Source organism: Typopeltis vanoorti, chromosome 3 (genome assembly GCF_054136105.1).
Source record: "Typopeltis vanoorti isolate ZY-2024b chromosome 3, IOZ_Tvanoo_1.0, whole genome shotgun sequence".
In the NCBI taxonomy this organism is placed as follows: Eukaryota; Metazoa; Arthropoda; class Arachnida; order Uropygi; family Thelyphonidae; genus Typopeltis; species Typopeltis vanoorti.
In genome coordinates, this window is record NC_143551.1 from 46443830 (window position 1) to 46463644 (window position 19815).

The window sequence follows — 19815 nt, forward strand, 5'->3', positions numbered from 1 at the left end:
TTTTTCTGGTCATTGCTCAACAACCACCTACTTATCTGTAACTTCAAATTAATTGTCTTTTCAGTTGGCACTTTGCCAAACTCCACAACTGTACCCTAATTGCTTTGTTTTAACAATCACTTTGTATGTAGAGTATAAGTTGTGGCTTTGAATGATGCAACAGAGATCAAATTCACGACCTGATGATTCTCTCAAGAACAAAGCGAAGCGTGTATTGTTTCTCATTTGTCTCACTTTAACAGCCTGCACCACACTGCTAACGCCATTTATTTTAATTCACTAATTTAACATTCTTAAAGCCCTCGGACGCAATTGAAGACATTCCATTTAGAATCTCAGCAAGATTATCACTGCTCCCCCTGGTGTTAAAATTTCTTGCACATTTCGACCATTTAATATAATCTGTGGAATCTGTTTACTCCCAATGCTTGCTTATTATATATAATAGCATTAATGAGTGCTTATGAAAACAGGGCTATAATAAAACGCTGTAATTAAAAAAAAAAATTATAAAAAATATTACATTTAAACGATGTTTCTCTTTTAGTTTTAAATAAACTGTTAATTTTTAAATAAAATCATTTATTTTGTTTTTATTTAAATACTTGCAGTTTTTTTTCCTTTCTTTTATAAATCAAAGTCTTCAGTTAAATATGTGTGAACTTTAACCATAAAGAAAAGATTCTAAACTGTAGCACATGACAGATAACGGACATGCGGCCGTTAAGAGAGTGTTGCCCTCGTAGTAAGAAAATAAAATCTGAAGTTTTTATGCTAAGATGTTTGAGAAATTCAACACATCTCCATCAAGCTCAGGAGAGGCGCAGAATTTTAAAAGGCTGTAGACGTACGTCTGCTTGACATCGGGTTCCTTTTTCTATTTAGAGGTCTTTGCTGAGTTTTTAATCCCGAGAAGTATCTTAGATTGTAAAACTTGGAATATAATATAATGCCCAAGAGAGGTAGAGCACATAAAGCAAGTCACGTGATATGTGAGTATACACGAACAGGCAAAAACAGAAGCAGTGTGGTTTCAATGTTTCTTGTCCATTTTCGAAATAAATAGGCTATTTCAAAAATGGTATAAAACGTGAAATGTTTTTTTGTTTTCAAAAGTCAATAAAAATATAAAAAAATTGTAAACATCAGAGTTAAAATTCGTTTTGATTTTCGAAACATTTATCGAAATAAAAATACTTTGCCAACTAAAAAAGAAATGAAATGTAAAGCTATCTCGCAAAAATCAACGCAGGCAGTAATACGTGTTGTTGATCTTATGCCATCTACCGGTCCTGATTGGAAACATTTTGTTTGCAGTTGTTACGAGTGTCGTTAAATAGAAATGTGTTTAGCATTGAAAGACAAAAAAAAGAGACATTTATTTAACCTGTTTTATTTTAGCACAAAAACATTTCCATTCTAAAAATTAGACAATTCACATGTCAAATATCCTGATGTCAGTGGAACGCTCTTTGCTTATCCAAAAGAAATGAGCGGTAAAATATCGTAATTCAATTTCAACGAAACTCACCATGATAATAAAATTTCTGTGGTCCCCTCCACCTAAATGTAATAGAAATACATTTAAAAAAGTGGAATTTTTTTATATGGAAATTCCTCCCGCGAACAATAAAAGATCGGAGGTTACCAGATATGTTTCCACCAACGAAGCCTTACTGGATACCGTGGCTCAATAAATAGGAAGCAATTGCAAAACTTTATTTCAACAACTCTGCGATGGGCACATAACTCAACTATCTTCCGCCATCTTGTTTATGATCAACGATTCAATAGACCACTAGAAAAACTGCATAAAGGAGCCATGTCGCGAATTTGTGTACTCACCCCTTTAACCAAAGGATCTCTCCACTGATAAACCCTCCTGTCCACGACGTGGGTGGTGTTGATGCAATCATTACCCCCGAATTCACATACCCGATAATGGTGAAGAAAACCTATATCTGGCGGTATGTTATACATTGTTTTCCCAGGTAGAAACTCCCATACAAAATGATTGCCCATTTCGACAACCCTCTCAGGAAGAACGATACATTTTGACCTCTGTTTGTGTGCGTGCAGTTTGCTCTTTCTTCTAGTTTTTTGCAGTGTTAAAAGAGAGAATGGTAAATCTTTGGAAGCCGTGTCGTTGGGCCATTGAAGATAGAAAAATGCATTCTGAAATGAATAGGCTCCAGTGCGGTCAGGATTTTTTTTCATCAGTACATCCAGCATGCCAGTTAGGGTTTGATTCATGTAAGGTATGATAAACTCGTCCAGATCAATCATTAGCACAAAACGAAACCTGAACATCGTTCTATACAAACAGTCATTGAGCGCCGCAAACAGTCCTTCGGTCCTAATCTCTTTCTGAGATAGAATGTTGAGTTGCCATGGTAACAAGGTCACCATTCCCTCTTGGATATAGCTGCCGAGGATACAGTTGGCATCCTGACCTATGGTGTGATTATAAAAGATGAAATGATGTACTCCAAGAATCCGATTGAGTTCGACGAATTCTACCAGGTTGACCACCTTGTTGTAATCGTAATGTAAAGGCTTAACACACACGGCTACTCCTTTGGGATCTGACTTGTGATCCTTACGGTAGTGATGAACCATAAGTCGGTTGGATGCAGTGCGATCACCTGGCCTCACTATCGACACCTCTTCGGGCACAGCAGGACCATTCACCTTGATAGGACACATGATAAAGTAGGCACTGTATTTGAGGTTCCAGTTCTCCCTGATGAGTTTGTTGACGCCAAAAACGGACACCACTTGCTTGCTGTCTCGGAACCAAAATTTACAAACCACTTTGTCAGCCATACGAGTGCGGGCCGCTGCAATAACGCGTACAAATCGACCTTTGCGTTCTTCGTAATAAGCGGAAAAAACGTAGAATTTATCTTTTGTTCCTCTGACCGTTTGCCAATGATCGGGCTGTGTCAGCGCAACGTATTTAGATTCTTCGGGGACAGCCGGGGTTGGCGAACGAGGCGTGTAAATTCCGTCTTCTACTTCCGCTTCTGGTAATATCCTGGCTAACTCTCTGGCTACTCTTGGGGGTAGTTCGATGGGTTGGTCCCGTGGACTATCGGTGTTCATTGTCATACTGAACATGCGCAGTAGATTTTCCTCTTTTCTTCGGGTTTCTTCCACGTAAAATACCTCCAGGAGTAACATGAAGACGAACAACGCCAGAAACACGATGACAATATAAAAGGATTTGTCCTTACGTTCGCTGTTCCTTTTAAGAGCAGCCATTCGATTCAAACGGTAGCGTCTCCGCATTATTATTGGCTGTCTACATTTAGGGTCACCAAACTGCTGTGGACAACCCTGATACCTCCTTGCCTATATCTTTCTTTATAAAACACCAGATTGCCATTCCATGCTCCATGCTTCTTTTTTAGGGAAATTTTCATTCTTTCCACTCTCTGGCAATAGATGGCGCTGTAAAAGAGAAACCATGTTAGTAGAATAATTCTGCATTATGGTAAAAATCACTGTAAAAATCTGTAAAATTCACATTCTATTTAATATTAACGAATTATTATCATATTAAAATATTGAAGTAATAAAAGTAATAGAAAAAAATAATAAAGAAATCTTGTCAAGTATAATTTAATTGCTGAAACCCATCCCGTTTCAGGCATTATAAGATAATTTCAGTTATTAAAAAAATCGTTTGATTTTCCCGTCTCTTCCTCGCAATTGGTCACAAGACACAATTTGCACCGGTCACAGCCAATGTCCACAGCAATAACCCTTTAAGTATTTAAAATGGAAACGTTTCCCGTCACTCGCATATGTCATATTCAGTTCCTACTCTGAACAAGGCCAATGGCCAGCGAATGAGCAACGAGGAACTATTTTAGGAGAGCTTCGACTACGTTACGAAAGCATCGACAGCTCATTTTAATATTTCATGGCACGTAAACGGAAAGCAACGACCTAACCACATGCGCCACATCGATCGATGTTAAATGTTGTATTACCTTCTGCTTTTTACATAATTCCAACGTCGAGGAAAATAAAAGTAATGGAACACCTGAAACACAACTTTTTTCATATTTTGCATTTTTTTTTTAAAGAAAATTCACCGTTAGAATAAAGTTAGTAAATATTGTAGACGGACATTACAGTGCTAGTTCAAAATTTTTGGAAGAATATGATCGAATAAATAATTGGAAAGGGGTACAATGACGTTTATTTCATTTATCATTCCTCCCGAAATAATTTAAACTTAAAAGGGTATATTTATGTTGCTAACAATTGACAATCAATTCATTCAAGAACAACATTCACGATTGTTTACTCGTAAACGGGTTAATGCCCACGCTCAATGTCATGTTGTAGTGGTGCAGGATGAATAAATGCAAAGAGTAAAACGAAAAAGTGTGAAATAAACATAGTATAATTTAACAAGCAGTGTTGAATGTCATTGAAGAACGGTTGAGAGTTAAAATATGATTCCATATTAACTTTAATCGTGTTTTGACTTAAGTGACAACTTTCCACATTACCTTCGCCTTTCTACATCACTAGTTACTATGCCAGTTACTAGACCGTATTTGTTCATTAAAAATGAGCAAACCCACATTGGTCGTTCCAGAGAAGTACAAATAATAGTTACGCATTTATTACATGCTGCTGTAGAAAGACAGTCACAATATCAGCGCTACTCCAAGACATATCAAGAATGACAAAATGAATAAATGATGTGTCACTTGTGCAAATTTCGTGTATAGACCTAACGACATGCAAAGAAAGATGCCGATAATGACATCTGGAATCATAATTTCGTATTGGAGTTTGTGCAGTGCCTATTTTTAGACATTGATAAACACCGAAAACACCATCCTTGATGATAGATGAAGCTGTGCTGCCTAGATTCTGTTCGAGCTATTAATAAAATTAGCTGTTTCTATCTACTTCGATATTAATTAAAGATCGCAAATAAAATGTTCGGGGAAAAGTCTAATTTGCTTCCGCTACTACCTTAATGCAGTACTTGAATCGGACGAAATCATCTGGAATTCGGAAGAAACATTAATCAAGCGTGGGAAAGCTTATGATTGGTGCAATTAGTCAGTAGCATGCTCCAGAAACTTTGAAGAGAAGCCAAAGATTAAGTAGCTGACTCCCGAAACATCTGGTAAGAGGAAATAACTGCACAGCTTTCTACCGTACACTGAGTTGACTTTTATTTATTTTTAATATAGTCATATTTTAGAAAATTCTAGATTTAACTGGTAATAATTCTCTCTATCTTCATTTTTTTTTTTTATTATTGTTTACTTCATTCTGCACATATGTTCAATGAAATCTGCTAAGCGCATGTTAACTCATTTTTTCCTTGTGATTAGGCTCTGCAATGGGGTGTGTCTTTGCAACACATTTTCTGATATAAAGTAAAGACGACATTGAGAACCCCGCCTTCCAAAAAAAAAAAAAGGAGAACCACAGGAGAAAGAATTTTCACCTGAATTACAAAACCACTTACAGTGATTTGATGCCAACAGGAGAGGCTAGCTTTACTTATGTTGCTTTGCTTCAATATATCCTCCCATTCCCTGCACTGAATACGCATAGTATTCTTCATTATTAGGGATTTCAAAGAACAATTTTCGCCTAATCAGCGTTTGTATCCTAGAATAAGCAAAAATATCATGAATGTAATTTCATGAGCAAGATTGGGCTTTCTTTAACAAATTACGTGCTTTAGTTTACTTCAGGATAAACAAGGGATTGATCTCACTTACTACTGCGTCAAAATATTTCGGTTTTTATGCTACTTGAACCAAAATCCGTCTGTCTCTTACTCACTCACTCACACACACACACACACACACACACACAAACAAGGAAGGATTCTCCTCCAACAGGAATGCAATTAAGGAAAATCTCATTATAAAGTTTAGTATAAAATCGCAACAGAAATGTTTGCTTCAACTGTGCAAACATCTGCTGTACCTTTTTCTTGGGTTATAATTAAGAGTTTCCATTTAGTCTACATAAACTTATACAGAAATCAAACTTCATTTATGTAATATCTAACGTAGAAAATTTAAACCAATGAAAGGTTTGATGATTTTTTGTACATAGCATTAATATTTTTCTCTCTATTTCTATAAAAATGTTTTGTTTTTATTAGTTTATTTGAGACAGAGGAAATGTAATGCACACTACTTTTATACAACTTACCAATAACAATATATTTTAGTTCTCTCAGAAATAACCAAATAACTTGTTTATTTATAATCTCCATACTCGCAATGAAGATATTTGATTGCATTCTTGAACGACTTGGTATTAGTAGATAGGATGAAGGGCTTATGATTTAGTTAACTGCCCAAAGAGGCGAATCTCCGAACCACACCAAATTCAAATCAGACTTTAAAAGAACCACGTGATAAAAACTTGCCTCATTTTCTCGCCAAAGTTATATAATCGATTTTTGTCCTTTTTTTTATTTCCACCCTCTTCTTCACATTATACCATTGTATTAGTATCTAACGACAAGGCTGACCCCCCCCCGGCATTGTCTTCTCCAACTCCATAGTTGACCAATGAACACACCTCTCACTTACCAAGAACAGCTTAATGCATGTCTCTTCTAGTCTTTCATCAGAAGGACCCTGAACTGGCAGCAGTTCTTTTTCAGATTGTATTTCACCTCTTCCTCTCCCAATGTAGCATCTGTCATCTACTTATATTAGGTTAAAAGTAAGTCTATATTCAGTGCATTCTTCTTTGCTTCTTTAAAGGGCAATCTGGTTAATACATAATCTCCCGCAAAAGTCTTTTCTCACTTTACTTTTCTATAGAGGGAGGTTTCGCTTGCGTCCTATACGCTCTCTCATAGATATTTTCATGTGTGCTGCAGCCTATTTGATTCCAGAAGGGTTGAATGTTTTATTAGCGTCTGCACACGCAACTAGGAAAGAGTTGTTGATGTTCAACTGACCTTGACGTATACTCAGAAATGTGAAACACGAGGATCGAATGAGTATAAGATAAATATTATTCTTATGGAACGTTTCCGAGAATTCATGAGTTTGATGGATGTTATTCTCTACCAGCACTAAGAGGGTTGGCGACGAAAGTAACAACGACGGCAAAAGAAGGCGAGGGGAAGGCAGAAGAAAAAGAAAGAGAGGAACAACAGCAGAAAACATACCGAAAGTATATTTATCGATCAATGGGAAGGAACTGCATAGTTCAGCTGCGAAATATTTCATAGCTGAACTATGCAGTTCATAATTTCCTTAATTAATAAGAAAGGTTCGTAGTAATGAAGAAAATTGGAAATACATTTTGTTTTTAAAAAAAAAAGCAAAACTAAATTTATACAACAGATAAGTATTCTTACGGTATTCTTGTTTATATGTAAGAAAATCACCGAAGTACTACTGGTAGAAGAGCTCAGCTTCAGTCATACATTAAACTAAAATACGAGGAATTAAATATTACGGAGAATAGAACCAAAAAATAGTCTTCTTGGTTTCAGTTATATCGAGGATACAAAAGGGGAATTTGGAAACTTCCTTTTTCATCGACGCGTTAACTAGGAACTTGACAAGATTATAAACAATCCATTAGAAATACAAAACATCGGGAGTTCTATCAAGAATTCTATATAAATTAAAGCCTGGGTTCGGTTCCCGTAAAATACATAAAATAAAACATGGGAGTTTTACTGAAATAATAGCTAAAAAAAGCCAAGAAATACCTAAAATATCGCTCTTCCTGGATACAACAGAAGATTGACAAGCCGGTTGGATTAAATTGCTTAAAACCCCTAATTAGGGGACTCATCTGTGTCTTACGGACGAGAGAAATGGAAGTGGATGGACGGATATGAATTAGATGCGAATAACAGACAAAAATTCTTGGACACATAAAATACTCGAGATCCCAAGAATAATGAATAAAGGAAGGGAAAAGATATTTTCGCAATTCATTGGTTGCCCTAGAATAAAAATAGCACTTGAAAAATAGAACTAAAACTGTAGCTTGAAAGATATGGAAATGTAACACCAACAACATTTTATCAAAGTCAAAAAAATGCCAACAGAAAAGAAACGCGAATAAAAAAGGGAAGAGCTAATGTTAACAATAAAACACATAATCAAACACAGCCAATATTGACACACGGTTTGAAAAATATTACAAAAGACAACCTGCAAAATTTAGCATTAAGTTAGAAACAAATTGTTCAAGGTTCGAAGACCTTTGCAGCAATAAAGCAGGGTAAGAATAAAAAAGTACGTAGGCCAGAACAGGCAACAGAATAAATGTCGAGAAAAGTAGCATGATACAAGAGTAAAATAAAAAAAAATCATTTTTTTTAAACTCAGTTATTACTTTTATGTAAACGGAAATTGTGATGACACGCTAGGTAACTGGAGGCTGATTACGCTTACAAATATCGACCCTAACTTATTAGCAAGGATGATAAATGGCAGACTACAAAAACTAATGAAAAAATTAATTCCAAGTTACTCAAATATGCGCGAATTCTGGGTGTTCTTACACAATTAAACTTAAGTACCACCGAGAAATATAATATCAGTGGGGAAAAAAAGAAAGTGTATCTTTGATAATTACCACAGGTGATTGAAATAAAAAATGTCTCACACTATTATCTTTTGGAGAGAATGCAATCTCGGTTAAATGATGCAAAAGATAATTCAAAATGCACGTAAAGGCGCATTTTCAAGTAATCGCCAATAGCCTTGAAGTAGGAAGAAGCAAGGTATGCTATGAATCTTGCTCCGTTTTCTCTTTTACTGGAGAAATGTTTTTGATAAAAGCGTAAAGAATACGGTTATTAACACGAATTTTGATCCCGAGTGGTATTACTACTTAAACTAATTATGCTGGTGATGATACACTAATGGTAGGGAATCAAGAATCGATAGATGTTTATGTGTTTGTGTGTGTGTGTGTGGGGGGGGGGGGATTATTGCCAAGAGAGTGTGAATTTTCCTAAGGAGACAGAGGTTGTGGAAGAAAGGCACTCGATTAGCATTATGAAGCATCTTAGGTATTTAGCTTTCGGATTAAAGGAAAAAGCAATGAATTTAAATGGAATCTGGTGGACCGAGTGGTTAGTCTCCACCAAAAGGCTGCGGGTTTGAATCCCACCGTGGGTCTTTGTGATTATCTTTTGGTGGGAGGTGAAATTCATCTCCCCGATAACAGGCCACCGAAGCGTTTATTGGAGGATTGAAATGGCTTGAAAAAGGTTCTATGTTTGATCACTGGAGCAAAGTTTCTATAAAAATAAACAAAGTTAATAATAAAAAAAAACAGCCCACTCACCGTACGAATGTATTACATATTTACAGCCTTTCCTGGGATTAGCATTAAAAATGAATTGTAGATAGTGCAATATATTTTTATAGAAATTAAACTAATCTCAGTAGAGCATGGCAAGGAACGAAGCGGCAAAACTGTTTACTAATCCAGGGTAAATGAGGTATGGTGTTCATTCCTATATCTGAGTTTGAGGGGTTGATTTTAAATGTCAGTTTAAGAACACTTCAGCAGATGTCAATAGTGTGAAGGTATTGAAACTACCACTCACAATACATGTTATGTTTACATTAACAGAATTGCATGACTGAAAAGAATGTAGTTCTATCAAGCCATGTTTTGAATAGAATAAGAAGGAAATACCATCATGAAAGATATGAAAATAATTAAAGAAACATTAGGGCTCAATTAAATTAAATTTAGATTACAAAAATGCCAGAGTTTTTTTAAAAAAAATGGTCTATCCCCTCTTGAATATGTATTACATGTATTATTCACAATATTAGGTGTTTAGTGTGCTTAAACGTTTTTTTTAAATAACAACTCATTAATATAACTGAGAAGATTCTGGTGAGAGCGCACACAGAGGAAAGTCCACATCAGGAGATTGCTTTTGAAGAGAATTCTCTGGGGAACTCTTTCCCCTGTAATACTTAAGAAACATTCTTCTTCAAGTGTCATCCCCTAAAAGGAGGCTGGCAACCATGTCACGGAACCTTTTTCTTTCTTTTGCTGCTCTGGAACATTTATGGTAATTCAAGCCAGTCCAGTCCTTAATGTCTTTGAACCACATACTCCTGGGTCTACCCCTCTCTCTTTTTTCCATCCAATTTCCCTTCTAATATTAATTTTTGAATGCCTTCTTGTCTAGTTAGATGTCCAAAATATTTAAGTTTTCGTTCTTTAATTATTTTCATTAATGTTCTTTTCATTTTTGCTTTCTTTAAAACATCTCCTTTTTCATTTTCTCTGTCCATCAAAATTCTTCTGATGGTCCACATTTCGAAAGCTTCTAATTTTTTCTCTGCTTCTTTATTTAGAATCCAAGTTTCACTGTTGTTGAGAAGGCTTGACCAGATACAGCATTTTATTAATCTTTGTCGTGTCTATGTTAATGTCTCTGGATGTTAGAACAGTTTTCATATCAATAAAGGCTTTTCTTGCTATCGCTATTCTTCTTTTTATTTCTTCAAGGGAATTTCCTCCATCTGTAAACATTTGTCCCAAATATATAAAACACTGAACCTGTTCAATTTTCTTTTTATTAAGAGTTATGTTTCGTTTCTTATTTATCGGTTCTTTTGATATAATCATGCACTTTGTTTTCTTTAGGTTAATAATTAGTCCCGTGTCTAAGCTTCTGTTGTAAATTTCTGTGCGTAATAGCTATCATCATCTTCAGATTCAGCTATAAGAGCTGTGTCATCTGCATACCTGAAGTTGTTGAAGTTCCTACCTCCGACGTTTACACCCTTCAGTTCTAGTATCTTATCATCCTTACTGTACAATATATATATATATATATATATATATATATATTGTACAGTAAGGATGATAAGATATATCCTTGCTTTACTCTTTTTTGATTTCAAAGTTGCCAGAATATGTATTTTTATATCTTATTGAGGCCATTTGATTCCAGTATATATTTGTAATTATACGTAGATCTTTTCCTTTTAACCTATTATTCTGTAGGCTATGTATTAATTTCTTGTGATCTATTGAATCAAATGCTTTGGTGTAATCAATAAAACAAAGCTATATGCTTTTCTGGTTGTCAAGGCTTCTTTCACATAATGTTTACGAATTGAAGATTCCTTCTCTTGTACCTTTGTCTTTTTGAAAACCTGATTGAGTGTCTTCCATTTCTACTGACAAAGTGTCTTTTATTCTTTCTAGGATTATTCTCAGTAGTAATTTTGTAAAATGGCTCGTTAAACTTCTTAGTCTATATTCTAAACATTCAAAAGTTCTTGGAAATTTGGGAATAGTGACAAAGATGGATTTTCTTAGATCATCAGGGATGTATCCTGTATCATAGATGTTATTAAAAGTAACCTTTAGGTCATTAAGTGTGTTCTCATTTACTTTCTTTAACAATTCGATAGGGATCTGATCAGGGCCTGGTGTTTTACCTGTTTTCATTTGACTTGCAGCGTATTCTATTTCTTCATATGTAATTGGTTCACCATCCATATTTTGTATATCTGGTGCGTCTGTGCGATCAGAGTCAAACAGTTCTTTTCCATATTCTTTCCATCTTTTTATGATATCTTGTGTCTCTAGTAGCATTTTTCCATTTTGATCTTTTATACAAGGATTATGGTTGAAATTTTTCTTTTTATTTATCAGGGCTTGGATTGATTTATGCATTTCTTTGCTATTGTGTTTCTTGTCCACTTCCTCTATTTCTTTACATTTTTCATTTAGCCACTTGTCTTTAGCCTTCCTGCATTCATTTTTTATAATTTTACTGAGTATTCTATACTGTTGTGTACTTTTCTTTTTTCGTCTTTCATCCATAAGTTCTAGTATTGATTCAGTCATCCAGGGTTTTTTCTTATTGTATTTAATTTTTGGAATAACCTCGTTATCTGTCTTATATATTGCACTTCTAAAATTTGACCACCTGTTTTCAATTTCCTCTGTGTTACAAAGTATATTGTCTTCTGTTTTATATCCTACATGATCTAATTTCTTCCTAATTTCTGAGTTAAACACCATTATGTTGTCAGGTATATTCAGAGCTGTGAAGTGAAGTCTTTCAGTATGATTGTTTTTAGAAATGTTTTTAAGTTTAATTTTTAAAGTAGACACAACAGAGTTATGGTCTGAACCTATATCAGCATCTTGGCATGTTTTTATGTTGGTTATATTATTTTTGTAACTATTATTTATCATTATGAAATCTATTTGGTTTCTTATAGAGTTATCTGGGTTTGTCCAAGCATACAGTCTGCGCTTTGGATGTTGAAATAAAGTATTCATTATGCGCAAGTTTTTTTTGGATGCAGGATTGTATCAATCTCTCACCTCTTTCATTTCTGTCGCCTAGTCCAAATTTTCCAATAACTGGATTTTCTTCCCCTTCTCCAATCTTTGAATTCAAGTCACCCATCATTATGAGTATCTCATTTGATTTTACATATTCTATAGATTTTTGTAAGTTATTATAAATATATTGTCTGCGCGGTTAGCCGAGTGACTTTGCGCTTCACAACCATATGCCTGGGGAAGGAGTGTCCGAGGTTCGATTCCTGTTCGACGTCAGAAGCTTAAGGATCTTCCTCAGTCATAGCCAAGTTAGCCGGTCTTGGGTGTGGATAGCGAGGTCTTTTGCCGGTCTGGATGGCCGAGTGGTTAGCGTATCCGCTCTCCAGCCAAAAGGCTGCGGGTTCGAATCCCGCCGTGGGCATGGATGTTTATGATTGTCTGCGAAAGCACTAGTGGTGGTAGTCGACAGTAGATGGCGTTGGTGTTAGATGATGAAGGTTGGTGCAGTAGTGAGACAATGAGTTGTAGAGTTGATGCCCTCCCTCGATGAGTCTTTGGACTCCCTAGAGGTGTGATATAATAATTATAAAAATAAGAAACATTACGATTTTAAAATTAGTATAATAATCGGAATAAAACAAGTGTTTGGGTGAATTATGCTAATTTTAAGAAACATTCCGATTTTAAAATTAGCATAATTCACCCAAACACTTGTTTCATTGCGAATGTTATTTTAACCTTTTCGTTAAAAGTATATAAAATTACTTACGATGCAGATAACATGGGGATTTTTAAAAGTAACTAATTTGGAATATTATTCTTATAGAATGATATTCCAAATTAGATGAAGCAGAACACACACGCTCGTGTGTGTTCTGTTTCATCGGGTAGCGGCAATATTTAACTTACCTTGACAGTCAATGTTAAACGGAAAAGTACTTGCATAAAAATCACTATTTAACCAATCACTAGAATTATATATGTATATATAAACTAATACCATTATATTATATTATATTATATTATATTATATTATATTATATTATATTATATTATATTATATTATATTATATTATATTATATTATATTATATTATATTATATTATATTATATTATGTATAATGGTATTATTATTAAAATTTTCATTCATATTTCTCGATCACATATCTTTACTGTTGCACTTTCAGTCGACAAATTATTAATTTATAATCACCCACAGAAGTTATTAAATATTTTCAGTTGTAATTTTGCATTTCAGTTGTAATTGTGCATTTTGACCATAGCTTTATTTTCTCTTTCTTTCTTTCTTCCTCTTCTGTTTTTTTTTCCTTCTTTTTTTTATTAGTTTTTATGATTTGTTTGTCCTATAACCACAAAACAGATGCATACATTGAGATTATGTTAATTAAAAGTTTAAATGCCTTTGCAACCAGAAATTTAGCAACTACAACGATGAAAGGTTTATTATTATTATTATTATTATTATTATTATTATTATTATTATTATTATTAAACTCGGAACCAAATTTCGATCAAATCAACTGGTTTGTCGATTGCCGGATCATCAAACAATAACTGATCGAAAAAGTGTCTATTCGATCAGTTATTGTCCGATGAACTGAATTTTCGATCAGTTGTTCGATGAATTGCTTTTTTTACTATTTGTTATTCGATGAACTGTATTTCGAAGAAATGCGAAACTATATGCGAGAAGAAGAATGTAAAGAAAATGCTATCAAGAGATTTGTTTATTTATCTCTTTCTAAACTGGAAGTAGTTTTAGTTCTAGTTGAGATATTTACTCATAAAAAAAAAAAAAAAACAGAATCATTTCACGAGGTCATGAAGATTGAAACATAAATGAACTTATTTTAGAACTTTATTTAGAATTAACTTTTCTTTCTCAAAGTGTTTCTAAGAATTATTCAAAATTAGAATTTCTTTTAAACTTTTATTCTTAATACACCTTTATACTTAATACACTGCTTTTCAATAAAAAAGAAAAGAAAAGAAAAGAAGTTGATGTATATAATAATTACCTGTGGTCGATACCGCCTTAAAATATCTCCTAATTTGGTTTCCTTGTCGTAAAAACATTTCTTTCATGAACTCAGTAGACACTGGATATCTAGTAATAGAAAGAGAGAGAGAGAGAGAGAGAGAGAGAGAGAGAGAGAGAGAGAGAGAGAGAGAGAGAGAGAGAGAGAGATTAAACTTTGAAAGGTGACATTAATTTGATTAAAGATAGAATTTTTCCGCTTTTTAATCTCGAGCACTTTTCAGTGAACTCGAAGAGAAATATTTATTATTCATACCATTCAGAAATCAACTCGCACAAAAGTGTATACTTTCTCCAGAATCGTTCATAAAAATGGAAATTTCTCTTCTTAAAATAATCATTCAATTACACCCACACAATCTAGACTTTATGAGATAAATATAGTTTTTTTTACTACATCTTATTCAGTCATTTTTTTGGCAAGTTACTCCCAGAGGGATTAGAATGTGAGAGAAAGTTAATCACAAGTCGATTTTTTTTTTTTCGCTTCCAACAAACGTGAACGAGAAAAAAATAAAAGAAACCGACAAATGAAACAAAACCAAACTCTCTATATATCAGGACACATCGAAGCGTCGGAAAAAGAAAAAAAAAAAGTCTTTTTTTTTTAATTTTTTTCTATAGCAACAAAAATTCTAGTTCGTTCTTCGGTGTCAGAATTAACGTTCTCCGTACTGTGTGCAGCGAATGTCATGTCCGCTGTTTCTTTTGAAAACTGACATTAAATTTTTCTCTCCGCCTGTGCGAACTCGCTGTAATCTTCTCTCCCTACGGGGAATGAAGCATCGGGGTGGGAGGAGAGAAAGGGTCAACACACTTACTTTGAAAGAAATCAAGAAACACAAATATGGGAAGTTGTTTCGCTCGCATTTAGCGTTTAGCAGAGCACAAGCGGCAACCTTTGCTTTTACCGAAACGCGTCTTAATATCAAAAATAAAAGACTCGAGGCGCATTTCTAAGAAAGCACACACCGAAAACATTAACATACGCTTTAAATATAAAAACAGTTTCGTTTCAAAAAAGGCGCTTTTACCAAATCATTTTCTGGAGAAAGAATTTGTCATAATAGCAACCGTTGTAAAAGAGTTATTAAAAGATTTACAACATTCTTTGTAGCAAGGTATGCTAACAATGAATTCAAATTAGCAGTTTCAATGTTTCTCTAAACTTAAGAAAGTAAAAAGGGGGAAAAGAAGTTACGATATGTTATATAATTATCTTTTGTAGTTTGGAGTTTGCTGCGATAAATCTTTATAAAACAGTTCTTTGTACAATAATGTAGTACAAAAAGTTGCCAGTGAAACGGCTTGTCAAAAGGTTTCTTTTATAGAACTGTTTTGCAGTATACAATTCATTGCATGCATTCATTTGTAGACGGCAGCAAAATACAAATATTCAGACAGACGATTAATTTGTTTTTTGCAGGTAGTATATATATATATATATATATATATATATATATATACTCGGGATTGATTCGGGATGATGTATACATTTATAAAATTAATATTTAACTATTTTATTTATTTATTTATTTATTTTATTTTATTTTTTTAATACTTTCTGGGGTTCTAGTCAGTTAAATATTAATTTTATATTTATATTAAATTTATATACAGTAACAATAAATAAATATATATATTTCTTGTTACTGTTATTATTCAGGTGGCGCTGTGACCAGTCCAACAGGAAAATTAAATCAAAATAATAAAGAAACCTACTGATTAAAATTGATTATTATTAGTAGGTATTAGTATTATGAATACAAATTTATGAGTGACGCGATACATTTTGGAATTATAGATTTCGATTATTGTTATTTCTTTAATAACTACTAGATGGTAGCAAAATACAAATATTCAGACTTTACTATAAATAAGTTTTCGCTTGTTCAGATGAAAATGCAGACGATTAATTTGTTTTTAGCAAGTGGAATGAGTATTAATCTTTCTCATCTCTAACTAATCCTACTTCCAGTATTGGCGCTCTCGCGATAGCTCACGCACGTATAGCTAACTTCAACTGGAACTTCAGCACGTTTTCCTTTTTAAACTGTACTACAGTTTTTTTTAATATTAGATCTGTTGTTATTTTATAATGTTTCTGTTATTTTTTTATATAATTCTTTGTATTTGACACCTGAAGAAGTTGATTTTTTCAATGAAACTAGTAGTGTCTCAAGATTAAATCTTATTCTTTTTTAATCTCGGTGTTATAGTCATTTAAACTATATTAATATTCATAGTTTTATGAAGAATTAAATGACTAGAACCGAGATTTAAGTAAAAAGGTTTTAATATAAACACACTACTTTCGGCCTGTAACAGCCTTCTTCAGGTGACATTATAAAATGACCCAAATGAACTGCTTACAGAAATAAACCATCTGAAAACTTCTTTCGAAGTTAATGGATATTCCAAGAAAATCATTGACAAATTCCTTCTTAATCCGCCTAGACATCATTCAGAAGAAGCAAATAGATTCAAAGGCAATATTTCTATTCCTTACATAAGTACTGTTTCACACAAATTAGCAAACGTTCTAAGAAAATACAATATCAGAACCTTGTTCACTCCACTTCCAAAGATCCGTTCCTTAATTAGCCACCCAAAACCTTGTCATCATCAACTCAAATACCCTGGTGTATAAAAAATATTATGTGACTGCGATATTCCTTATTTCGGGCAGAAAGACAAATCTGTCGAAATGCGTATGGAAGAACACACGAGAGACATTACTTATTACTTACAAGAGACAGCGAGCGAGTGCATTATCAAGTCATATCCTTTTCTCGGCTAATCCTAATGATGATAACCAAAGTCACAAAGTCTGCTGGGAAAAATCTACTAACATCTTCCGTTGCAGTGACGAAATAGAGAGAAAAATTGTGGAATCTAGAGAAATCATCTTCAATCCTGTTCATCTAAATAACAATTTAAGCTACAACCTCCCAGATAGTCATTCAGCTGTAATCATGTACTGGCGTTCACGTGATGCAGCAAACACTCACTCTCCCAACAATGCAACAAACGAAAGAACAGCTTCAAATACAACTACAACGTTTTCATGCTAATTATGTATAAAGACTGTTTGTGTTGTTCATAGTCTTTTAACCCTTAATTTTTAGTGTTTTTTCTTTTATAATGTCACCTGAAGAAGGCTGTTACAGGCCGAAACTAGTAGTGTGTTTATATTAAAACCTTTTTACTTAAATCTCGGTTCTAGTCATTTAATTCTTCATAAAACTATATATATATATATATATATATATATATATTGTTACTGTTATTATTCAGGTGGCGCTGTGACCAGTCCAACAGGAAAGTATTAAATTAAATCAAAATAATAATGAAACCTACTGATTAAAATTGATTATTAGTAGTAGGTATTAGTATTATGAGTATTGAGTACATATTTATGAGTGAAGCGATACATTTTGGGATTATAGATTTCGATTATTATTTCTTTAATATTTCTAATGGAACACGAATAAAGTGATCAGCTGTCTTTACAGCTACATTCTGCGTATTGCAACCAAGGAAGACAATTCATTGAAGCAAAAAGTAGACCGATGTTTGTACAGCTGAAAGGTTTCGTATACCGATTTTGTTTGCTTACGCATTCTATTGTAACCTTCGTATTCTGTGATTTTCATTTGGTTTCTTCATCTCCTTTTCGATCTTGCTACTTTTTTTTATTTCTAATCCCAAATCATTATTGTAATATTAATTATTCTTTCGAACTAGGATTCACAGTTTATTTACCGATTTTTTTTTTTTAATTAGATAATCCGAATTTCCAATTGATGACGCTGCTAACGGACACAAAACATTAGTAGTTGTTATCACATTGATTAATTACCCAGTTTAAGAATTTAAAGTTTATGTGTACGTGAACGGAGGCACAGCTTGAACATGCTCTAACACGTCTGAACTTGCACATTCAGGAATCCTGTAACATAATTAGCAAAATTAGACAAACGTAATGCGGATTGCTTTTGTTATTTGTTGGTTTGTTTAACAAGTGGTAAACAGGATACAAAGTTATTGGCGCTGTGAGGATTTCATATTAATTTTCATATAAAATCTCCCATTTTTCATATCATACTCCAAATTAGAATCTGTTTGTGAGTTGATAGAAAGCAAACTTAAAAAAATCTGTTGCATTTGTTATAACGTCTAAGTGATGTGAATTATTTCTACTAGCTATTATATATTAATAAATTATCATTAATAGTCAAATCAAATTATTAATTAAATGCATAATAAATTAAGTGTATAATACTAAGTATAATAGTGTATACTATAATAGAGTAACCATTAATAATAATTAATGTTTATTGTTTGCTTTCACTAAACATAAGAAACCTATTCCAAGTTCCTTAAGGAAATGAACTTTCTCTAGACACTTGCATCGCACTTAGGGGTCGATAAATCTTTGTTGATGATTAATAAGTGCACGAGATGCATCAGGAATTTTCACAGGATCTTTGGGAAAATGGGTTCCGTTCAACATCTGATGAACACTTATCGATAAGCTAACGTTCTGGAACACACGGCTTTGGCGGTGATGTACGGATTTCGATCAAACCTGCGTGATGGCCTCAATCACCTGACCTTCAACAACAGACTTTTCCGCTGACTACTTAAAATTCCAGATGTAACAACAGCGCAATGATATACTGCACTTGGAACAACAAATTGTTGCATATAGCACCTTTGATACAACGACCCACCATTCTAACATAATGAAATAATGTTTCTTAATGAGTTTCTTGACTAGAGAACGAGTCTATCCTAGAACTCCATAACAGAAATCTTCACAATTGCAATCTACGTTTATCTCCACCTTTTAGAATAAGTTTGCCAATCACTCAAGTGAATTTAATTTTTATGGCAGTCACACTCGCAAAAGAATGTGAACTCATCGGACATTCTATGGGCGAGCTCCAGTTAGAGATAATTAGAGAAACTCCAGTTTAGAGACTCACCGTGGAACTTTTCGAGCCACTTGTAACTCCAACCGTGCGATGATCTGTCCACCACGGGATTCAAACTTGTATTATGCTGGTTAGACAGTAGAGATGGTACTTAGTACGAAGTGATTGTTAAGAGAAAACTAAAAATGATTTAATCCAGTATCAATCTTATGTCTGTTTCAATCCCAATAGTCATTCTAATGAATATTGGTATTCATTCTTTACCAGAAGCATCTTAATTCAATTTTTCTTTTGTTTGTTATGAAGAATGAGCGTCGTAATTAGCGTATGCTGATACAATATTTAAATGAACAAGTTTGGGTTGGAATTATGTTAAAAACGTCCTCATGTTAAAGAGAATCTTCCAGTAACCGGCGACTAACGATATGAAACACTCGCCGGCTATTGATAGGCGATGATATCAGGGCGACAACAGACATTCAAGTGTATGTGCGATAA

At 33.7% G+C, this 19815-nt stretch overlaps 1 protein-coding gene across 7 annotated transcripts in view; it reads right to left on the bottom strand.

Annotated features, from left to right (window-relative positions):
* Positions 1-1376: 1376 nt before the first annotated feature.
* The window catches only part of LOC150108098 (beta-1,4-galactosyltransferase galt-1), a 106514-nt gene continuing 88075 nt past the window's right edge, over positions 1377-19815 (bottom strand). Inside the window, exons 3-5 of one of the 7 annotated variants that reach the window (XM_090415581.1) lie at positions 14358-14446; positions 5507-5652; positions 1377-3453 (exon numbers count right to left, since the gene is read on the bottom strand). In XM_090415581.1, coding sequence (XP_090271707.1) covers positions 1780-3291 — 1512 coding nt within the window. In that variant the 5' untranslated portion in view covers positions 3292-3453; positions 5507-5652; positions 14358-14446 and the 3' untranslated portion in view covers positions 1377-1779. Of the gene's footprint in view, positions 3454-5506; positions 5653-6207; positions 6425-6593; positions 6664-14357; positions 14447-19815 lie in introns of those variants that run through there. The other 6 variants (XM_090415584.1, XM_090415582.1, XM_090415585.1 and 3 more) reach the window with 6 other exon arrangements.